Raw genomic sequence first — 17,538 nt, 5'->3', positions numbered from 1 at the left:
CTCCACTCACTAAGCACCAGCTTCTGTCCCCAGAAATTTGATCTCTTGACCAAAGTCATCACATAACAGCCCTATGATGCCAGACCAAAGATCCCTCCTAAGTACTTATCTTGTTTCTGATAGCGGCCAATAGAAGATGCATAGGGAAGAATGTAAGAACAATGTAATTAGTGTCAATACTCCCTTGGAATAACCTCTCCATTTCCAGGAATTTACTTAATTGTTTACATAACCCATGTAAACCTTTGGCATCCACAACATCCAATGGCAATGAAAATCTCAATTTAATCACGTGTTGTGTGAGAAAGTAGCTCTTTTTTTTCCCCTTTTGAACCTGCCATCTGATAGTTTCCTTTGATTCAGCACTGTTAAATTAACTAATATTTGTGCAGAATCAGAGTTATTCTTATAATTTTTGTTCATTCTACAGGAATTCATTTTGAATAGTCACACATTCTGAAGTACCTCATCAAAGGGTTTTGTGATGCTGGTTTCCAACTGCCAGTCCATGGTCCGCCACACCTTCAAACTTCGATCATCAGCCTGAGAGGCAATGTATTTCCCAACAGGATCCCAGGTCAGTCCTTTCACCAAGCCAGAATGCCCCTTCAAAGTCGCAAGAATTTCTGTGCACGCAAAAATTGAGAATACAGAGTAGCTACTGATATCTCTTATAGGACAGACTGTTGAGGAGATTTACAAGATCTTTTTGAAACAGCACATTAAATATAACTTCCTTTAAAGTATAAACAACCACCTATTGACCAAACTGGAACCTGTACTTAAGCTAAGAATGATATAAAAAAGTGGTAAAGACAACTCTGGCCAGAATAAGGGGTGCAGAACTTTATAAGAAACAGATCAGAGCAGGAAGACCAGCAGAGCCCAGGCACTTCAGAATAGCACTTTCAAGCTATGGAAAGCAGCAATTTAACTGGAACTTCAGTTAAACATTCACCGTTTCTTCTGCACCCAAAGATTATCACAACAAATTCAGCTTTGTGCACCAATGTGAACTACGTCAAAGTTGTGACTGAACAGACACACAAGCCTGGCAGACCTGGTAACCTACTTTCAGTCAATCTCTTGCTTTTCAGACTGTGAGAGAAGAGGCTGAGAGTAAGTACTGCACAGGCTACACAGCTAGATTGAAAGCCTAAACCCTCTGATATCAGGACTGGAAACAACCCTAAAATAAGTGGTAGTGACTAGGCACCACACATTGGGAGTTTTAGCCTGCATCAAGTTGTGTGGTGAGAAGCAGCCAAATAAAGGCACGTGCTCCCTAACTGCCACAGACCCTCGCAGGTCAGCTAAAGCTGTCCAGCGCACCGGCTGCACCTGGCACCATGGTCCTTGAGAAACAAGAGGCCTCGGCACTGTGTGAATTGCCAGCACTGCAGCAATGGAAGAAGGAAAATGGCCATCAAATGTAAGACTTGAGAACTTCTGCTGCCACGAGGCTCCCCTAGTCCGTCCTTCCTCCCTTTCATCATGTAAAGTCACACTGCTTATTAAGCAGCAGCATTTAAAATGGGGTAAGATAATGCCCCCCCCCAAAGGCAAATGAATGGAAAGTCCTGTACATACAAAGGCAACAGGTAAAAAATATATGCATGTATAGATGTAATATCAAGCTGAAGTTCTATCTATTTGGGATTTTGCAGAGAAGGTGAAAAAGAAAATACATGTAATAATAACATTCATGTAAAACCAGCAGCACAAGCTGAATGTAGCTGTTGTCTACAGCAGAGTGGAATCCACTGCTCATTGCCATCCAAACTTGGAAGGACTGACTCACCAGATTGCAAGCGTGTCATCTCAAAAGACAGACAACCCATTCTCACAGAGAGATTTTCACAGTCAGTGAAACACACCCATGGAGGGAAGAGTTTGCCACAAAGCTTTACATACTTGCACATCTGAAATGTAAGAATTCTCACCTGGAAATTTGACAGCATTCCAGATGACAACAGTGTTATCCACACTACAGGATGCCAGCCAGGCATCATGTGGAGACCACGCTACATCCATGACATCTGTTTAAAAAAAGTTTCCATTTAAGATGTTGATGGCAATCAGAGAATCCAAAAATCTTTTTAAAAAGAACTTGCATGGCACATTTTTCCTATCACCAAGAAATTATTATCATCTCGCTAGAGTGGAAGGTAAGACAGAACATAGCAAGACCCAGTGGGAGTAAGGCTCTCCAACTTAAAATGTTCAATGGGGAACAAAAAAAAAAAAAAAAATCCAAGGCAGAGAATGCAATGTTTAGTGATTATACAAGTACTAATGCCTGTATAAAGTACTTTGTCTTGTTTTGAATGAAAAAGCAACAGCAGCTATTGCAATGCACTCGTTTTATTCCAACACAGGTGGAGTGATCAAAGTGATTTCAATCTTGATTTTAATCATAGCTCATGTCAGCAGGTGCAAATTGCATTTGAAATTATCTATTTTATTCATCTTTCACATTGCTCTTCAGTTATTTTTTCTAAATAAACATTAGTATTCTTTGATTTACAAAAACTTTCACTTTTGCCAATGAGGAGATTATTCACTGCAAGTGTGAACATTTATTTAAATAAAAATACAGTTTAGCTTCCTTTATTCGGATTCATTTTTAAGCCAGCAAATAGCAAAATATAAGTTTCTTAGTTGCTAATTTTTCTACTACATAGTTGCTGGAAGTTACTTGTACGAAAATCAGCATTTGATTAAAAATGACATTTTCTTTAAGGTTTTCATTGTTGCTCTTAAAAGTAATTCTCAATTGCCACCAAATATATATGTTTTGAGCAAGAAAATGTGACCCTGAAAAACAATTTTTTTTTTTTCAAAATACATGCACATGATCTTCATTCAGCACCTTTTAACTTACCCCCTGAATGGCTTCTGAGAATCGATACACACCTCCACTGCTCAACATTAGTAAGTTTGCTACTGGAACCAAACACAGTGCTAGGTCCAATGTACCTAATTAAAATAGAAACAGTTACCAACAGAACCACCTCAAGTTCTTCAAACCTTCTTTCTAAAGAAAATCAGCTGCACGGTACACTTCTATTTTATAGTCAGTTACTTCTGCAATGAAAACTGAAGCAAAAAAAAAAAAGTATTTTTGTAGAGAAAGTAATTCCAGTTATTAAAAAATCAGCTTTAATAAAATGTACCATTTCTAGAGTTAGCAAAAAATGATCGCATTTAAGGTAATTCTTCAAATCTCATCAGGAAGCTTTCTTCAAGGATGGAAGAAAATGCCTCAGCTCCTCGAGAGGAGAGAGACTGCCCATGTCTCCAGCCCAAGAGACAGAAGAGACCAAATCTCCAATACCAGTGATATGGTGTCACAGGTTTCAGCTCTTTACACACCAGGTGAAGCAGTGAGCTTACAAAAGGCCAGCACAGGGAAGAAACACTAAGAGATGTGACAGAGTTAACCTACTTGAAATAAAATATAAAATCAAAAAGGAAGAAACATGCTTACGCAGCTCGTTTCCACACCATGATCAACTTGTCGTCTCCCCCTGAAGCCAAGTAAACTCCATTGTTTGACCATCGCACACAGTTCACACAAGCTGAAATGGAGAAAAGAAAGTTTGTAAGATGAAATATGAGAATAAGTGGTTCTGGACTGGGGACAGAGTTTATAATAAGCAAACTTGACAGGAGACATTTCGGATTTAAGTGTGCTTTTTCCACTCAAAGCAGTTATTCTGTCTGCTTTAGATAAATGAATTGGTACTTATCTTTCAGTAGCAGTTGAGGAACTTCTTACTTAAAAAAACCCTATTCTTTATTTAAAAAAGCTTCACCAAAAGTAGCTCAAAAGAAGAAAGTTAATATTGATCTAACAAAGGAAACTGCTTGTGGTAAATGAGGAAGGATTAAGAGGGCAAAGAAGGAAAGACATATCTTGAAGAAAAGATGCATCTTGAAGAAAAGAAGGGACAGCCTGTTCAGGCAGCCATTATACTCATTTCTTCTCTTGCCCTTTCCTTCAGAGCTCCCCAGTTTCTCAGAATGTGCATTATCAATTACTTTGAGGCCACAGCTAGAAGTAGTTCATAGGGATGAGGTTTCCAAAGGTATCTATATTTCTCTGTACATTTTCCCACATTTTAACAATGTTTTCTGCTGAATATCTAAAGAAGCGTATAGCCAAAGTATGAGACCACTCTGCTGCATTTTATTGATTCTTCACCACTGGACAGGACATGATTTTTGTAATTATGAACATGGAACGCTTAAGCTTTGGCAAATTACCAACAGTCAGTAAAAAAGAAAAGTAAAAAAACTCCAGCTTTGTTACCTAAGTGATTGTCCATCTGACAAAGCATCTTGGGAATATTTTCATTCTTTTCATCTTCCTCTTTCAGGACAGGAGCCATATTCCAGATCACAACTTTCCCAGAATCCTGACCTGTAAGAGAACAAAAAGCCACCCCCGCTTCAAATATACACAAAAAAAAGCTTTTCAACTTAATCTCAGTTCCAGAACAGATGCTAAAATTTAGGCAATACTGCAGTGGGAACTTTGGAAACATTTGAATACAGATACCATTGTGATATAATTACATTGAGTCAGAAGTGTTTTCTTTTTCTTGAAGCTATTAAAAATAAAGTCATACAGCATTGTTCAAAAATCATACTGCACATAACTGATAACCAACTATAGGGACAAACTACTTATAGTAAGACTGTATTTTAAAAGAGAAGGGATATATTCAAATTCTAAATTGTAACTATTGTAGCCAACATAAAATTATTCACTATTGTGATCCAAACAATATTTTTGCATATATTTCTTGAGCTATTCCATTTATATAATTGGGGTTTTTTGTCCAAATAGCTCTACTATTTTGCAGGTCAAAAAGCCCAACTTCACATTCAGTTTCTCTTCAAATAAAAAAGAAATTTGGCCAGTATGGCCACAACACAATTATTGCAAGTACCATCTCAATGATGTCCAAGAGGATGAGTACATCAGAAAATGTGACCCTGCCTTCTGCAGTAACAGCAGCACTTTTCAATATATTTTAATGACTTACATAATTATCTTTCTTAGAAGTGATGTGTTTTTAAAAGGGTCAAACCAATTAAAGTGTTGTGAAGGCACAAGATTATTATTATAGCCCAAAATTCTGCCTTCTATCAGTACGCAGGCATACCCTGTCCTCCTGTCGCAAACTTGGTCCCATCTGGGTGAATGTCCACTGAAAATATTGGCTTTCCTGAAATTAGAGAACAAGCAGCAATGTATTGAGTTGTTTTACAGTCAAGAGAATGCAGTAACACCAAAAGAACCATAACTCTTCTGGTTGGCAAATAACTTTCTTCTTCTAAAAGCTATAGTTGTAAGAATTACAGTTGACTACAAGAGTAGAAAGCAACTTGATGACAGAAACGACAGCCTATTAAAAGCGTTATGGATGTTATCGTGCCATAACAAACCAGTGATAACCAAGGACACTTGATCCAGCAGGATATGCCAAATGCCTCAAAGCAAAATAATACCACAAAGCAAGCGCCAATGAGGCAAAACTGTATTTGAGTAAGGAATTTCTTCCAGGTTTCTACAGTTCATTAGCTGATGACCCGAAGCAAGCTTTGTTTTGGTTTCTGTTTTTGGTTTTGTTTTGTTTTTTTTTAAATCCTCCCCAATCTCAGACTGCATCTGTTGGTCACACAATTACCTGTCTCAAATTTAAATTCGGTTGTTATGAAACTCTTCTACCCAAAGACTAGCTTTTATTTTTAGGGCTTCCATATAGACTAGATAGACTTCCATAGAGGAAGACTAACCAACTCTAGTATTACTCTTAGATCCTTCAGTTCTCCATATGCTACATCTTTCAGAAGAAAACTAGTAATTTTATGAAAACATAAACTCTGTAACAAATAACTAACATAGTTGGGAAACAGGTTTGGAAACCAGACAACTCTCACTCTCAGCCTATTCTGCTCTGACCACTGGATCACAAACACTCTCCGATATGTTCACATTCCTTTTAACCTTTGCAGGAGAAGGAAGAAGGGAGAAGTAAGCTTACTGCCTTTCAGTGATGCTGAAAGAGCTACCACTACGGATTACTTGAAGGAACACGCATGTGATTTCCACATTCAAATAATTTTGGGCAGCAGTCCCAACCCTTTCAAACTGGAATGCTTCTGCAAGCAAGATCACACACATGTCAGTATAAAATAAGGCAATTTATCAAACAGCCAAACAAACTAGTACCCACGTACCAAGATTACTCGATAAATTTCCCATCTATGTCAATTCTTGCACTGTATCTTCATGATATATTAAGACATAAACGATAAAACCTGGAGAATTTATGCAGCGACAGGTTTTATATTGCAACTGTAGCATCTGAATTTGACGCTAAACTGCTAACAAAACCCTCATCCAAATATCCAGTATTTCTTACTTTTTGAGGGATATGCATTTTGCTTCACGTCAATTTTTATTTTCTTTATGTTGACTTGTTTTAAGGTTTATTTTATTTGGATTTATATTGCAACTCTGACATGTGATTCCCCTTAAAATTTTTACACGCAGCCAAGCAAAGACCTTAAGTACAGTAAGATGGCACTCAATTCACATTCCTTCCAAGTCCTTTAGACTGCCATAAGCTGAGACTTAGCTGTGGCTTTTCTTCAGTTTGTTGTGCCTGATTCTATCTTTTATTCTATTAATTTGAATGCAACATACAGGGCTAAGCTGAATATTTGGAGATGCACAGGCAAGAAACAAACATTTTTTTTCCCTTCCCAGGATGTGGAAGTTCCCTTTAATTAACCCAGCACATCATCTGAAATAGTTTAACCCACCGACACTTACGGAAACAGGTCATTCTATAAACCTTATAGGTGAAAGAGGCTACCTTTTCAATCTGCATCAACAGTCTTGGGCAAGACAACTTACTATACTCTCAAATTTGCCATTAGACATGAAGAGGAGAGTGCTCCTTGTAGGAAGCCAGTTATCAAAGACCTTGTAATTGTACTAACCTGTCTCATTTTGTTTATGTATCATTCACGCCAACAGGAAACAGTTCCCCAGCAAATCAGAAGGAGCAGTAACCTCTAACACAGGGGCATCAATAATCAGGAGAAATTATGGCTTCCAGAGCCAGCACAGCACCTATGAACAAGGCTTTAGAGTTCAGGTGGTTTGTAGTTGAACAAACCTGTATTTAAAATTGGTTTAATAGATGCAGCCATCTCATACAGGAAGACTCGTTCCTCCTCTGCTCCGATTCCACCACTCTTCCTTCTCAAAAGTCTGCATTAAAAAGTGGCCATGACCAAAGCACATACTGCTAAATTTATCTGACAGACACATTGGCTTCTCATTTTTCAGGCAAAACAGATATGCTATACATTCTGAAAAATTGTGAAGTCATTGCATTTTCCTTTCCTTTACTAGGTGTTTAAAACTAGCATAGCCTCTCCAATTTCTGCCTTATCTTAAGAGCACAACTCTACAAGAGCAGTAACATCAGCTTTCTTCCTCCTTCTGGGCAAAGTTTTTGCACAGATCCACAAATGGGGTTGATGGAATTATTTTACTTACGGAGCCAGAGGTAACTTAGCTACAAATTCACCATAAAAGCTTAAAATTAGCCACACCACACCAGGGAAAACGTCCACCTAGCCCAGTACTGTTCAGAAACCAGCACTAGATACCTCCCTAGGGATCTGAACAGTGGTAAGCACACAATGCTTCTTCCTAGGATAATCTTCCAGCTCCAAAAAATTTCCAACTCTGACTTCTTGAATCAGAGGCCCTCAACAGACTTTTCTTCTATAAATTCAATCAGCCATTTCTCAGATCCATAATTAACATCGACAGCCCCTAACATGAAGAGATCCACTGCTCAGCCATGGATTCTCTGAAAAGCCACCTACTTCGTGGATCCTGCACCTGCTACCTGTTACTTCAACACCCCTTAATTCTCGTACAGGAGAACAGTGAACAAAAATCACTTGACATTCACCGCTTTTCTGCTACTCACAACTCTACACACATTCATCAGGTCTCCAGCTCAGTCCTCCCACTCCTAGCCCAAGGAGTCCTACTCAGTCATTCCTTGTACAAAAGCCATCTCACACTTTTGATCATTCTGGTCACTCCACTACGAGCCTCTTTCAGTTCTCCTGTATTTTATGACACGGAGGGAAACTGGCATTGAAGACAGTGTTCAGAAGCAAATGATCCATGTATTTATATAGTAGGATAACGTTTTCTTTTTAGTTCTTTTCCTAGCATAATTTTGGGTTTTGATCTAATGAGCACTGAGCAGATATTTTCATAAATTATTATAATCCTAAAAACTCAGACCTCAGTGGAAATTGTCAGGTCACAGGGCATTATTTTATATGTGAAGTTTAAAAAGGGTATGTACTTTGCACTCAGGAAAGGCGGCGGTAATAAACGAAGCCCTCAACAACAAATCAAGTTTCCTACATGGCTCAACTGTGATCCAGGAAGGGATCTTATTCCACAGGTAACTAATCATACACAATGATCTACCCAGTAAACTTGGGCTTTTCCCAAGAATTTGCCAATAAGCTTAAAGCACAATGACTTGCGAACATGAGGCCCATCAAATTAATCTCCTGTAAGAGCCAGGTAAATATTGTTTCCATCTGATGGATAACTTCTAATACATTGGACTAGTTTCATGCATCTCAATCTCACCAGCAATGTCCAGATGCATCCAGTGGTTAATCTTTAAAGACATGCTTTTTCTCCCTAGAAACATTAGTTTACTAAATCAAGTTCCAAACTTCTAGGAGTTTGTATAGATAAGAGTCTTCCATTTTCCATAAACAGGAAATCTGTCAAACTACACCCAGACTCAACCTGTCACACCCTTTTCTTAATAGACATTCTGCATTAATCAAAATACAAACAGCAACTGCAAAATGCCATGTCATATACTGGCACAACAGAATACTTAAAAGTCCACCTGGATGAAACACTATTTACAGGTCAGTCTGGATTTTATTTCAAATGGCTTTGGATATTATTCCAAGATCCGGGTGTAATGAAATTAAACATGGACTGTTCAGTTGCTTAGAGCCCACAGTTTTCAGTTCACAACACTTTCACTGTGCTCTTCTACTTCAACTGTAAATTGAAGTCATTGTATTAGTGGAGGAAAGCATAAACTTAAGCTGACAAGCAAACCAAAGAGGGAAAGCAACTACTTATGAACTAGCTCAGGACCACAGGGCACCAGGATTTCATTTGTGGCTCTAGCTGCAATGACCTGTTGGTGAAGCCAAGTGTAGCAGCACCCCTGTTTGGATGCCTGTGGGAAACAGTAACTACTGGATATAGGAACCTAAGCTTCTACCACTTCAGCTAAAAAGATCATTCATATCCATATTTCAGGCAGTAGTAGAGCTACTGCATGTTTCAGGACCAGAAAGCATAGAGACTCACGGTGGTGTAATCCAGACTAGAGAGCACCTAATCTGGACCCTTTGGCCAATGCTCAGAAAGGAGTTGTAGCTTTACTATTTATTAGAAAGCAGCACATCAATGTCACAAACCATTCAGTTCCTATCCAGCACAAACTGCATAAAGTTTCAAGCCAGTTTTGTTACATACTCATATTGAGGAGTACAGAAACAGGTGAAACGCACATGGAGTTCACAGTGGCACATTCAAAGTTTCAGCATTAGGGGTAAGAGGCATTAGAACGCCAATGCACCGACTTGGAAAGGAAAATCTTCCCAGTGTCCTGCTCCAGAGCTGCATGTGCTTTTCTTGGCTATTGAGAAACACAGGGCTTGTCACGATTAAATTAGATTACTTAGATTTAAAAAAAGGAATCACTAGTAAAGCTACATATTATGAACGTGTATTAGCTCTTTCAAAATCTAGAAGGAATTTCTTTACATTTTGAATAAGTTTGCTCTCTACACTTTTATGTCTATCCCTTAAAATACAGAACAAGTTCAATAATCATTAGATTGTTTGCCCAAGTAAGCCAAGACTTGTATTGGTTTCCAGTTTTATCAATCTAGAGATGTCAAATGATTTAAAAGGAAAGAGAGAGAGCAGATTAAGTGATCACAAGACAGAAATTTAGCAAGACAAAGTCATTACCAGGGGGCTCTTTCCTCCAGGGTACCATTATCAAGGGAATATCATTTACAGTGGTGGATAACTGTCACAGGTTAAAGCTGTAAGACTTGTTCCATACTACTTGTGGTTTATCAACTGATCACGGATACCAGGTTTTTCCTTACTTCCTTCATTTTCTCAAAAAAATGGAGGAGCTGCCATTATTTGATAGCAACTGCTTCCTTCCCCGGGCCCATGTCTTTATCTGATTACGTTGTTAGATCCTGTTGAAGCGAGCCAAAAGGCACAAGGTCCCTGATTCAAAGTGACTGAATGCTTTCCCATGCTCCTACCTGGAGATGTGTTGAATTTCCTAACAGTAATCATGCATCAAACCAAAATGTGATACTTAAGCAGTAACATTAAAAATCTAACAGTGCGTTTTAGGACATTTTGCCCTCTTGTAATAATTTCTAAAAAAAAAAAAGAGTTTAAATTATTGAAGCTCCCAGCATCACATGGCATACAGAAGCAAACCAGGTTCATTAAATACAGAACACCTTATGACAGACCAGATGTCTTGTTGGATTATTTGTTTAAAGAACCTAAATATACATTATGTACCTGATAATGCAACAAGGTTGGAACAAAAAGTTCTGAGTAAGATAATTCAAACCCAAAAAGAAAGTCCCATCTTTAAAAAAATACAGCGGCTGAAGAAAAAAAGCAACTTTAAATATTGTGTAATTTTTGTTTGTTATTTAACTTTAGGCAATAATCAATGAAATATAAAGACAATTTTACGTTAATTTCTACCACAATACGAATGAGTTTCTACTAATTTTGCCTCCAGCCCATCTGATACGCAACATCTAACATGACTTACAAATCAATTCAAATATTTACATTCCACCATTACAGCTTGGAGAGATAATAAACTCTGTGCCTACATTTAACAAAAACAGGCTCCAATTTCTACAAGTTGTTATACGCGAACAGCACCTTGGGGTTTGCACAGGTTTCTTGGAATGGCAAGGGACCTCCATTCCCGCGGGGCTCAGCATTTGCCCGCATTAGCCATCGTTAAGCATCAGGGCTCTCAAAACCTTGTGTGCTGAATATGCATATACAACTGTTGGATGTGTGATGCATCTTTATAGAGGTACTGAATGGAAAACCGCGAAAGAGAAGCAAACCACATCATCTGTATCTTACAGTCATCCGTTCCTGCCCCCACCATTAGATTGCACTTTTCAATATTCTTCCTTGCTCCAAGTCAAATAAACATGGGAGAGAAGAACACAACAATAATGAGAACTTCATGCAAAATCTAATAAACCCACATCAAGAGTGTGAAAAGCTTACGGAAAATGCATCTGAGGAAGAAATATTTCCAATAAGTACTCAGAAAAAGTGACATTAAGAACTCCAAGACAAAAACCTGTAGAGCCAAAATGTGTTAAAGTGCTTTTACCGTAAATGCACAGCATCTCGGCTGAGCAGCATATGATTCCCAGGTGTACTGAATTTCCCTGCTACAACACTGACTTCTAATGTCTATTATCTCATGGAGAACGTATGCCTGTAAGCATCATTAAACTCATTCTAGTCCATTCAGTAAAGTACAAACCCCAAAATTGAGTGAGGAGAGGGAAAGGCTGGAATGACAGCACCTTGATCTGGTGTATGGAAGAGCCAGTCTTGCTATCAGGACTCTTGCTCACAAACCAACAACAGCGAAGCGGCCTCTTGTGCCCGTGGAGAAAATAAAAAGGAGTAAAAATTATCACAATGACCCTCCAATACACACAGTATAAATTACCTTTACCCTGTTTCTGGAGAGGTTTCAGAGCAAATAGGTAGGCCCATTAAGAGTGATGAAGACTACTTGCATGCACCAATGCCTGCAGGATCCGGAACCTGGGTACGTTAAAAGAGGCCAACTAAACTCACCGGTTTTCATCCTGCACTCCTTGCCCCAAGGATAAGAACACATGAATGTTATATAGTCCTGTATGCATTAGCAGACCTTAAAGCATTTTACAAATGAAGCCAGTGATGAATGTCTGTTTTGCAGGTGGTGAAACTATGACAAAGTGACTTGCCCAAACTCATCCCGGCAGGACAGCAGCAGAAATGGGAATAAACTTTGGGACTATCGAGGTCCTGTGTAGTGCACTAGCAACTAGACAAGGTATCGCAGGGCTTTATAAATGGAGCCTTGCTGCAAACCGCTTGGCTGAAGACTGTTTTCTGCAATGGTGAGACGTATTTTAAATTGCTGTAGATTTCAAATAGAAACCCATACCAAAAGGTGCGCTCATTAAAGAAATAAGGGAAGAAGTTACAGATCTAATCTCTATGATCTGCAAAGATTTAGGCCAAAAGTTTTTATTCAGCTGCTCATAAGTGTCTTCCCACTAAAGATCCAGAATGGCACAGGACAGTCTGCCCACAGACAGCCAGAGATTAAGATGTAAATGCTACATTTGTTTAGATTAACCAACCAGAAATGTAAAAAAACCATCTCAAATAAAGCACTTTCACATTTTTTCAGTTCAGTTTTTTCAGCCTTTCGTTAAAAGGCTAGGTCCATCTGCTGACTATATGGCCCCTGGAGAGTAGTTCAAGTAAAGATGCATGTGACTTGCAACTCAAGGCTTAAGTTACCGTTCTTAAAATCTGCAGCATGATTACAAAGACAACAAGGCATGCAGAAAGGCAACTGTAAAGTTGCATCTGCGCTTTTTAACCCAAAGCACGCTTTTCCAGCTTGAATAAGCTGGTCTCCAGCTTGGTTTTGTTCTAGATACCAATCAGCTAGAAGAGTCCAACTATTGACATTTACACCAGGGTATGAAATTTGCAGTTGAAATAAAGCTGTACCCGTGAATTTGAGGACAAAACCTGCATAAACAGAAGGGAGCTCTTCACGTTAGATTTCTCCTCACTGCTTTGCCAGGAACAGTACAGATGTTACTCTGGATATTTATCGTAAGCGGTGTAAATACGTTAACACTGATGCTATCCTGTACTTGCCACACTAGGGAAGTATAGAGCTTTCTGCCAATATCTACACTTCATTCTGAAAGTGCTTTAGCTCACAAGATCTCTGCAAAGATCACTAGAGGAGTGGCAGGCGGGATACTGCGTAAATTCAGGGAGTTGTTTGGAAAGTTCTGTCGGAAGAATCTTTGTCCCGCATGGCCAACAGCAGCACAGACGACCAGTGCTGAAGCTCTGTCAGTCTTGGGCGTTGGCACAGGACATCGGTACATCCCAAAGGGTACCTCCTCTCTCTTTCGCCCAGACTACTCTCGATTCGAACTACCCCCCTCCACTTTCACAAGCATGAAGCTGCTCAGCGTTCGTGCCCGGCAGGTAAAAGCTAAAAGCTGCTCGGTCTTCAGCCAAGAGCACTTCACCCCTCCCTGCAGAGCCCGGGAGCCGCGCCGCGGCTCTCCCCCAGCACACAGGCGAAAACGGTCCCAACGGCGGCACCAGCCAGCACAGCTCCGACGGCCGCTGGCGCGGCACCCTTCAGCCATCTTCTGGAGGACGGGCTCCGGCCGAAACGCAGCCAAACTCCGCATTTTGGAAACCGCCCTTCCCTACAAATCGCACCTCCATCCCCCTGCGAGCCTGCCAGCCCGCTGCCTCCGCACAGGCCCACCAGGACACCCGGGGCGGTGGGGGAGAACTTGTTGCTCCCCGCTCCCACCGCCGCCGCCGCCCGCCCCGAGGCACCTGCAGTTCCCCAGCGCGGCGGGGCCCCGAGCACGCCGCGGCCGCCCCGCAGACGGCGAGGCGGCAGCTACCACCGGCTCCGCCGGCCCCGACCGCCCCACGCCCCCGTTCAAACTCGCCTCACGCGTGTGCCGCGCCCCGGCCCCCACCTCCCTCCCCGCTTCCCCCCCCCCCCCCGGCGCCCCGCCGCACCTGCCCGCCCGGCCCCCGCGGCACCTGCTGCCCGGCCGGCCCTCACCATTGTGGTTGACCCAGGTCGGCTTCAGGAGCTTCATTGTTTCCCGCCCGGGGCCCCCGCCGGCCTCCGCCCTCGGGACCCCAGGGCGGCTCCGCCCGGGCTGCCTCCGCGGCCGAGCGAGCGGCAGGAGCTCAGCGGCCGCCGGCCACCATGGGCCCCCGCCGCGCGCCGCTCTGCCCGCCCCCTCCGCCGGCCGGAGCCGCCTCAGCGCCGCTCCATGCCCCGGCGCCGCCCGTGCCGCAGCCCCCGCCGCCCGACCGCATCCCCCGCTCGGCTCCCGGCGGCTCCCGGCAACGCCGGAACTCGGCGCCTGGCAACCGCCTAACCGGCCCGGCGGGAAACAGCCGCCCCCGAACCCCGGCGTTCCCCCGCCTCGGCCGGCGGGGGGCGAGATCCCGCGAGGCACCGCCGCCGCCCCGCCTCCAGGGCGGGCGGGAGGGGCGAGCGCCCCCTGCCGGGCGGAGCGGGGCTATGGCGGCGGGGCGGGGCGGGGCGGGGCGGGGCGGGGCGGGGCGGGGCCTTCCCTCAGGCCGGGCCGCAGCAGGGCGGCGAGCCTGAGCGGAACCTTTGTGAGCCGGAACAGGGGACGCGGGAGTCGGAGCGTGGCCGGTGGGGACTGTGGGCGCACCGCTGGCACCGGCGGGGAGCCATGTTGGCGGCAGCGGCCCGGGGGCTCCGCGGAGCCCGGCTGAGGTAGGGTGCGAGCGGCTTTCCGGGTCCCTCCGTGGCGGCTACCTTGCCCCGGGCCCGCGGGGAGGGAGCCCAACGAAGCGCGCCCTGCTCGGGGCTCCCGCCTCGCCCTCTCCCGGCGAGCTCTGGTCCCGGTCCCCTCCCCGGGGCGGGCCTCGCTCTCCCGGGGCTCCCTCGGCGGCCGGGGACTGCGCTGCGGAGTCGGGATGTGGTCTGCGCGGGCCTGGTTCCGCACCTGGGCCGGTTCTGCCTCCCGTGACATCCGCCGAGATTGGAGAAACGGCATCTCTCTCCTCCCAACTTGAACGGAGCTGGTTTTACTTCTCCAAAATCAGGACTTCAAAGAAGCCATTATCAGAGCTTAAAAATAAAATTACTCTAACCTACTCATAGATTTTAAAAACTTATCCGCTTCACCCTTCGGTACCCTGTGGATTCACAATGCTGAACAAATTTTGGGTTTAGTTACCTTGCTGAAGAGCTTGAGGTTGTCGGCTCTGGGCAAACGCTGTACACTGTCATGAATTAAGTAGCCAAAGACTATTCAAATCTCACCGTTGTAATTTATGACTAATAAGTAGCTCTTGTGTTGTGCAGAATCAATGTAATCCAAGTCAGTTGCTCCTCATGCTTGATGTTCCTTTTCCTTCTTCAGTTCTTGGCTGCCTCAGACAGTTCCGTTCCGAGGAAGTCACTGGCAGACTTCGCTGCTGGCGTTCAGGGCATCTCTCCCCATGAGGTGAGCGCAGCTTCCATGGAGTTACATAGCAGTGTTTTCATCGTTAGGGGAACACAGGTTTTCCCAAGTCCAAATTAAATTTTAACTATAGATGTTTGCTTTTAAGTCACTATATGTAAAAGTAGTTAAGAACTGTTGGCCTCTTGAGGAGAGTTTAATGGTAACCTATATAATTATGGCTTTATCCTTGTGTGTAGTTGTATTTGCTTCCTCAACCACAGAATGTGGTTGGAGATGTTTGGATTTATGCTGTGCTCCAGAATTCCCTTTTGAGCAACAACGGAAATGACAGCCCAGCTGAACTGAAAATACTTTACTATAAAGTGGTATACTAGACAGCCGCATTTACATATATGTTACATCTTGGTATCCATGTTTTGTTTTGATGCAACTAGATTTAACATATCCTGGTAGCTGTTAGGTACTGTTTCATACCATAAAGATTGTTTGTTCAGTCTGCAAGGCAGGAATATCCCACAGGTCCACTGTGAGGATTAGTGTTTGTGGAGCATGGCATATGTTGTCTAGGGTATACTGGATCTGTGTGGAGAAGTACAACAGGAGAGTAACATTTGCACCTTGAATTTGGTTCCAAATGTGGAAATTTTAAAAGCACATGTAAAACCACTCACTCACTTCTTTAACACGAGATGACAGGAATATTTGCAGATAAACCTGTCACCTGCTCTGCTGCACTCTGAGCTAGTACAAAACAATTCCAACTCAGTTTTTGTGGAACTTCCTCAGGTCGTTCTGATATTCAGCACAAAACTGGAGGGTGCTGTTCTCAGGCAAGTACAGTTCTCTCTGCAGAAAATCTCAAGACGTATTACTGTCTCCTGGAAATTACGTTACGTGAATAAAGCTAATGGCTGGAACTTCTATTAGGGACCAAATTAAGCAATGGGAAGGAACAGTCCTTAGAAAAGTAAAGTGGAGGTTGCTGGTGTTGAATTAAATGACAAAGCATCTTCTTTCATTCACATAATTATTTCCTTCATAGAGCACAACCAATGAAGAAGAAGAAGAAAGTGGACGTAAAGAGAGAGCAAGCACAGAAGGATCGTATGAAAAAGAAGATTAAAAAGTTGGAAAAAGCTCCCCCAGAAATGATTCCAATTGAGGATTTTATAACACCACTTAAGTACTCAGACAGTAACAGGTAAGTAAGACTGTCTTTCACCATGCACTTGCATTCATGTTAGAAACACAATTTCTTTCTCTTCAAAACTGCAATATAGTGCCAGCCTTGGTGCAAAACCTTACCAACTTCGACCAGGACAAAAATTTGGAAAGCAAATTTTATTTGCTCCTGCTAAAAGTAGTGAAAAAATAGTAACATGAATTTCCTGTTAGAATGACCGTGGAAAATCTCACAGACATTGCATGAATGAAATGTATTCTGTGGGTTTGGTAGGGTTTTTTTGGTTGTTGGTGGGGGTGTTTTCTGTTGTTTTGGTTTTTTAAATTTGCTCTTTGGGATGCAGGCTATTTCTCTATTACATTGTTATCTTATTCTTTATCAGGGTGCGAAGTCTTCCCCCTCTGTCGTTTGAGGAGACTGAAAGAAGAGTTTTACTTCTGAAAAAGTGGTGTTTGTTTAAGCAGAAACAAGATAAGGCAGAAAAGAAAGCAATTCAGACCCTTGTAGAAGCTCAGCAAGAGGCACTAAAGGAACTGCGCCTTGAATCTGAGGAGTTGTATCAGGCAGCAATCAGACGAGATGAGGGGCTTTTCCCCTTTGAGAGAGATGGACCTAATTATACCCCACCACTTCCTGGTTACGATCCCCCTGAAGGAAAATGCATTGATATCACCAAAGTGTATACGCAGTGATGGAGGAGTTTGTTGTTCATCTGGCATGAGCTACTCACCCGACTGAAGGAGGAAAAAATGGAATAAAACCAAACAATTCCTTCTGCAGGTTAAAATACTGTAGGTGTGTGACTGTAAAAAAAACCATATTAATGAAGTATCTGTTTGTTTGGGTCTTTTAAACAGCTATCCAGGTAGCGAGACACCCAAGGAAACTAC

At 42.6% G+C, this 17,538-nt stretch overlaps 2 protein-coding genes across 3 annotated transcripts in view; one reads left to right on the top strand and one right to left on the bottom strand.

Annotated features, from left to right (window-relative positions):
• Nucleotides 1–14,404, bottom strand: part of LOC128145878 (protein HIRA) — a 38,846-nt gene extending 24,442 nt beyond the window's left edge. The window contains exons 1-7 of one of the 2 annotated variants that reach the window (XM_052796655.1): nt 14,076–14,404; nt 5,175–5,237; nt 4,316–4,426; nt 3,491–3,581; nt 2,885–2,979; nt 1,944–2,039; nt 466–626 (exon numbers count right to left, since the gene is read on the bottom strand). In XM_052796655.1, coding sequence (XP_052652615.1) covers nt 466–626; nt 1,944–2,039; nt 2,885–2,979; nt 3,491–3,581; nt 4,316–4,426; nt 5,175–5,237; nt 14,076–14,112 — 654 coding nt within the window. In that variant the 5' untranslated portion in view covers nt 14,113–14,404. Of the gene's footprint in view, nt 1–465; nt 627–1,943; nt 2,040–2,884; nt 2,980–3,490; nt 3,582–4,315; nt 4,427–5,174; nt 5,238–11,763; nt 11,837–14,075 lie in introns of those variants that run through there. The other variant, XM_052796656.1, reaches the window with a different exon arrangement.
• Nucleotides 14,405–14,627: 223 nt separating this feature from the next.
• On the top strand, nt 14,628–17,435 carry MRPL40 (mitochondrial ribosomal protein L40). The gene is made up of 4 exons (XM_052796475.1): nt 14,628–14,768; nt 15,421–15,504; nt 16,508–16,666; nt 17,031–17,435. Exons 1-4 carry the CDS (start codon nt 14,725–14,727, stop codon nt 17,338–17,340), a joined length of 597 nt encoding a protein of 198 aa, XP_052652435.1. The 5' UTR covers nt 14,628–14,724; the 3' UTR covers nt 17,341–17,435.
• Nucleotides 17,436–17,538: the final 103 nt, after the last annotated feature.

The sequence above is a fragment of the Harpia harpyja genome, chromosome 9 (genome assembly GCF_026419915.1).
Source record: "Harpia harpyja isolate bHarHar1 chromosome 9, bHarHar1 primary haplotype, whole genome shotgun sequence".
Classification (NCBI taxonomy): Eukaryota; Metazoa; Chordata; class Aves; order Accipitriformes; family Accipitridae; genus Harpia; species Harpia harpyja.
The sequence above is the reverse complement of the archived record's forward strand: the minus strand, read 5'-3'. Positions and strand labels throughout refer to the sequence as shown.

Bases quoted from the DNA above. Each gene is read 5' to 3' on its own strand.
- MRPL40 (XM_052796475.1), top strand. From the start codon at position 14,725: ATGTTGGCGGCAGCGGCCCGGGGGCTCCGCGGAGCCCGGCTGAG. The intron at 14,769-15,420 runs GTAGGGTGCGAG...TTCCTTCTTCAG, and splicing joins CTCCGCGGAGCCCGGCTGAG to TTCTTGGCTGCCTCAGACAG. The intron at 15,505-16,507 runs GTGAGCGCAGCT...TTTCCTTCATAG, and splicing joins AGGGCATCTCTCCCCATGAG to AGCACAACCAATGAAGAAGA.